A 5,899-nucleotide genomic window follows, 5' to 3' on the forward strand; every position below is an offset into this window, starting at 1 on the left:
TCTACAACAATTTCGATTTCACCTGAAGAAGGCTCCACGTTGTGTTTCTTTTCTTCTCTTTTCAACATGGAATAAACCTTGACTCCCTTTGCAGTCTATGCATGCTGACGCAGCTACCTACTTGAACTAAATAAAATCATTCTCTGAGGATGTAACTTATGATATCAATGACTTAAATAGAGATCCAAACAAACTGGAAGGATTTTTTAGTCATGGCTGTTGCAGCAATATTACTAATAATGAATATGAAATGACATGAAAAAAGCAAATCTCTACGTTGGGACATGGGGCCTTCCCACACATTCCTCAATACTCAAAATGAGTTTTATTGTCTTTGTTTCACTTTCTTTATAAGGAAATTACATATAGTATTGTCAAAGATAATTCTTTGTTTTAGTTTCCAAGAATGTCAAGCTCTTCGCATATAATATATGCTCGATAGTTCATGAGGTCTAAAGTCATAACTTGAAACATGAATTTCTCATTTGATTCATAATAATGTTACACTTGTAATATTTCAGACTATCAGAGTACATGGGGAATAATGTTCTTTATAATGATACAAATATGTGGATTTTGAATATACAAATGTTTTTTTTTTATAAGGACCTTCCTATATCCTGTCCATGGATACAAACCAATGACATCTGAAAATGACAGCATTTTCCTTCTAATCAAGCACCTTTTCACCACCAATTTTATTATTCATATCCATTAAGACACTTAATCCATTTTACATCAGTATAAATGTTTTAATAAAGGTTAGATTATTCTAAATGAAGTATCTTCACAAGTGTTTCCTGTTCTCCTGTTCCATATGCATACAGAAGGCAATTCAAAAGGTAGATTTAAGAACAGACATTATCCAGTCAAGTGCACCTTTTTTGCTAAATAATATTAAACACTGTGGAGCTTAATAACAAAATATACAAACTACCAAGTAATTACATTGCATGTGTAAAAATAGCTCAGTTTTGTGTAATTTATCGAATATACTGTATACCAGACAATGTGATTTGAGTCACGTCAGTTTACATCTGCATTTTCTAGCTCAGAATTCCCCTAAACCAAGCACAGTTCAAATATTAAATTTAGTTTAATTTAAATTACCTTACAGTAACGTGTATTTATTATTCGATACAGATATCACACGTGTTGCTTTCTTATTTTATAGATATTTTGCAATTACACACCTCTGCAACTAGGAAAACATTTAATAACTTTACATTACTGTCAAGTCCTGAGGGTGGCAACGTTTGTTAACAGCATTCCAATTGAAACTGACCTAACCCTGCTGAAATCATTACTAAACCTATTCTTTACCAGCGAAAAAATAAAATATTTTAGAGTACATGTAGCTAATAATATAACATGTATTTGTACTGCTGCCATATTTAGCGACGTACTTCTTAGGTTTTGATACTTGGCTCCTTGAAAGTATGCAGCAGCAATATAACATAGACAAGTGGATTAAAATTTTCCATGAAAATACTGTACATTTACAATGTCAATTAGCATAGTTAGAAACAAGGACCAAAAATAAACTTTAACATTAAAACGTTAACTTGAAACGCTTTTATACACCTGAGAAGAACTACATTTCCCACAATTCCGCTAAAAAGAATAGGCGCGTAATAACCGTATTCTGCCCTTTTGAACAAAAAGACATTGATGATTGGTTGGACTGACGAGGCACCCTCTAATTATCTAGAAATGTAATTGGCTCGTAATGGAGTTCCAGGTCCCGGATGTTGTACTTTAGCATGCATATAACAGAGAGAAGGCGGGATATGAGTTTAAATCAGGCAGAGATAGGAGAGTGGTGGTAGCAGCGCGCATATTTTGTCATTGTAGTTACTGACTGGAATAAAATGGTAAGCGGTTTTCGTGACTTTGTTAGAAGACCTCGATCTTGCACCGTGTATTCCCAATGTAGGTAAATTGGGGGTGGAATTACTGAAGAAATGTTGTATCGTGGCGCACCATAACGCAGTTGGCGTCTGTTTTGCACATACGCTTGTCTCTTGGCTCGTGGTGATTGAAGTTAATCTAATTAGCCTTCGTTTTTGTTTTGTCCTTGCATTTCCTATCTTTGAGCAGTACTGATATGCTACAATGTGCTTTTCAGGCTGGAGGGAAAGCAGGGAAGGACTCCGGAAAGACCAAGACAAAGGCTGTTTCGCGCTCGCAGAGAGCCGGGCTGCAGGTCTGTATCGCATCTCTTCCTCTGCAGTGGGGGAAGCCGGCAAAGCTTGTGGATATGTGGTGTTGAACTAGTAAAAAGCGTGTGTGTGTGGGGGGGGGATTCCGATTCACGTGGATCGCGATGTTGCGGAAGTGAGGGGTACAAGTTTCTCAGACACGCTGTAGTTCATATTTTGTTGTGTAACCATATCAAAACTGTACCTTAAGTGGGGGGGGGGGGGTATCGTACTAATCGGGAGATACTAACGCCTTTTCTGCTTGTTTTCCTTCTCATTGGTAGTTTCCAGTGGGTCGTATTCACCGGCATCTGAAATCCAGGACCACGAGCCACGGGCGTGTGGGAGCCACCGCAGCGGTGTACAGCGCGGCCATTCTGGAGTACCTGACCGCCGAGGTGTGTTGGCTGCTTACGGGCAAAACCTCTGTAGGGCAGAAGCTACAGTGAAGGTGTATTAATTGCTTTATGTCGAATCCACGCTGCCCTTTCTCTATCCGTTCAGAAGTGCCAGGCTCCTTGACATGTGCGGGGACTGCATTGCTGGTGGTCCCCCCCATGGCTGCAGCAGAGGCGGGAAGGCAGCGGGGACACTGGCGATAAAGACACCCTTTCTGTCCCCCCCCAGGTTCTGGAGCTGGCAGGAAATGCGTCTAAAGACCTGAAAGTAAAGCGCATCACTCCGCGTCACTTGCAGCTGGCGATTCGAGGGGACGAGGAGTTGGACTCGCTCATTAAGGCGACCATCGCGGGTGGTGGTAAGGAGTACTTTTGTACTGTGCTAGCCCTCTTCATTTGTGCAGATGTGCCACGTTTGGTAGACGGGAGCACTTAAACGGTTCATAAACAATAAGCAAGGCAGAGCTCTCTCTGCTTTTTTTTAAAAATTCTTTTCTGTAGTATAACATTGCCTGTGTGAAATTGAAAGCATAATTGATTGGGGGGGTTCTAAACTAATTTTAATCTGGTTGCTTGGCCTGATAGCATTTCTTTGCTCATGTCCTATACGTGACCTGAGATCTGCCAATACCACAGTGAAATACTGGAAGAGTGGAGAGACTGCTTTTTGTTTTTATGCTTCTAAATTATGGAACTCCCTACACGTCTTATTAGGCAGTCAGGCTCGGTACATTGTTTTAAAAAGCATTTGAAAATATCTTTTTAATTTAGCTTTTTGTTAAAATGGTTCTTTGTTCTTTCTATTTCTTTTATTCTTATTTTATTATGACTTTCCTAATTTCTATTTTTCCTTTTCAAGCATAAATTGACATTTGTTGCTTTACTGATGACTGTTTTCCTTTACAACTGAAAGTAGATTTCTTCATTTTAAGATTGTATATTTATGCTTGTTTGTAAAGCACTTTTGCTGCTATTTGGATGAAAGGTGCTCTATAAATAGTTTTTTTTATGTCCTTTGACATTCTCAAATACCAGGGGATGTTCCTTATTTATAACCCGTTTGCACTTCAAAACATCTGTGTTTTGGAGAGGAGAAATGGGAAGACTTCTGGTGTCCATCTTGATTTTGAGGTCTTTAGAAAATGACACCAGTTTTCACTGATGCACAAGCCCTTTAATCTGACCTGGAAAAGTGCAGGCCTGAACACTCTGAAATTGAATTTTGTCCACAGGTGTTATCCCTCACATCCACAAGTCGCTGATTGGGAAGAAGGGACAGCAGAAAACTGTATAACTCAAGCTGACGCTGGCCAAGCTATCTCAGGACTAATGGTTTAAAGGGTTGTTCTTAAAGAGCATGAGACTTGTTCTGCTTTGTATTAGACTTTTTAAATTGTTTTGAGCTTTGCATATTCTCATTTCTGGGGTATTTTAAATACATTGGCTTCAAAGAAGCCTGGTTTATTTTAATACTAGGTTGAGGTACTGCAGCAGTATTGTTTCCTATTTAATGTGTGATCCAGGAACTGATTCGTTCTGTTAAATTTAAAATCCGCTTTATATGATTGAAGTTTTGTCCTGGAATAAAGTTAAAGTATTGACTGCTTTGTTTCCAATGCTATAAAGCTTTATGATTTTGGTGAATTTGGAAATGCATGTTTTGAAGTACAGTGTATTAAGTAGTTTGAAGTACTTGGCAGCACATGTTTGTTTAAGATATTGTATCTCCAAATACCCACCTGCATCAGTTTTGTGTGCAACCACACTAGTTCCTGTTTCTAGCTGAGAAACCTACCTAAAATGTATTTTTTTTTCCCTATGGTTTTGACTTGCACAGTCCACCATGGGAGATCAGATTATCTGAGCAGCTGTACAGGATTCTTGAAATATTAAATACACTGGTATTTGAATAATGGTAGGATGTATGTATTGACTAAATTGACACCGGTTTCTCAATGGGGTGTTTACAAAGAAAGCTTACTATAACAATCCTGTGAAATATTTGGACTATCTTGTCCTAATGTTTGGTTAAATGGTCTGTGGTAATATTGACTTAAGTATGCATCAACTCCTTACAAAGAAATGCATAAAAAGCTCAGGTCACTTTTAAAGTTAATGTTCTGCAATTGTTTAGTTAAATTCTGTTTTCACCTGTTAAATGTCTGACTTTCCATCAACTGTATGTTCCAGGTTAATTAAATACTAATCAAATGGCTTAGAGCTCAGCTGGAACAAACTTGGGCTGGGTGTTAGAAATATGTATTAGCAGTGTCAGCATGTCTGCAGTGTTGAGTAGTTAAGACTGCACTTTGAAAGCTAAGATTATGGATGGGATGTTGCCATTTTATCCTTAAGCAGGGTACTTCACTCAAATTGTTCCAATAAATGCCTTGTTCTAGAAGTGAGTCTCATGTTTGTTGTAAATTAAAATTTTTCACCCGACCTGGTTAGTGTAAGCATGTATGATCCTAATATTTGTTCCCAGCATGAATTTTGGCTCCTCTTACAATTAAGGCTTTAGGAGGGAGTGCAACCGACTGTCCCATGCTGTTGGATTTGTTTGGTTTTCAAAGCTTGTTTTTTTTTTTAATTCTCTCAGCTCCTTTAAAAGGTGGCTTGGTATTTCCAATTCTAAACCTTGTTGCCAATTCAAGAGGTTACAGACGAGTAAATTGATTGATCATTGATCCAGGTGTCTTCTCCAGTTCTTTCTGGGAAGAAGCCAGGGTTTTGGCTTTGATAACATGGGTGAGTATGATCTGGCCACCCACAACCCTTTGGGCTCCTGATTTAAATTCACATCTACCATTTCCAAAGGTGGCCTCTGGGTTTATTTCACATATACTGAAGTTACCTGGATTACTTGTCAGTACCTTTCTAAACATTTGAATACTGGTATCAAGTTTGCCTTGATTCTCTCATATCCTCCCCCCCCCAAACTGTTTGTTTGCTCTTTGTATCATTTCCAGAGAAGCAATATCTTTTTAACCTTGGGGCAAATTGGATGGGGGTATTTTTATATAAAGAAGGTCTCCTAGTGCATTGTACAATTTGTTGCATCCTTACATTGTAGGATAACTGCATCGACCCCTAGATCTTTTCAGAAACTTAAGCCAATAACTATTTTCTATTTGTATTGATACCTGCATTCCAATATCGTGTACATTAAATGTTCACCGACCAGCTGTTTGCCCCGTCTTGAATTCATTTAGCTACTTATACAGTCTTTACTAAAAATGGCTTCACTTAAAGTTAACTAAAACTGGTGGTTTGGAACCAACCAATTTAGGTAATGGGTTA

The 5,899-nt window shown here is 38.3% G+C and overlaps 1 protein-coding gene across 1 annotated transcript; it reads left to right on the forward strand.

Annotated features, from left to right (window-relative positions):
• The first annotated feature begins 1,719 nt into the window (after positions 1-1,719).
• Positions 1,720-5,000, forward strand: LOC148678117 (histone H2A.Z). Its single transcript, XM_088632022.1, has 5 exons — positions 1,720-1,874; positions 2,129-2,206; positions 2,486-2,599; positions 2,829-2,958; positions 3,832-5,000. Exons 1-5 carry the CDS (start codon positions 1,872-1,874, stop codon positions 3,891-3,893), a joined length of 387 nt encoding a protein of 128 aa, XP_088488148.1. The 5' UTR covers positions 1,720-1,871; the 3' UTR covers positions 3,894-5,000.
• Positions 5,001-5,899: the final 899 nt, after the last annotated feature.

The sequence above is a fragment of the Lepisosteus platostomus genome, chromosome 1 (genome assembly GCF_059453375.1).
Source record: "Lepisosteus platostomus isolate fLepPlt1 chromosome 1, fLepPlt1.hap1, whole genome shotgun sequence".
NCBI classification, from domain to species: Eukaryota; Metazoa; Chordata; class Actinopteri; order Semionotiformes; family Lepisosteidae; genus Lepisosteus; species Lepisosteus platostomus.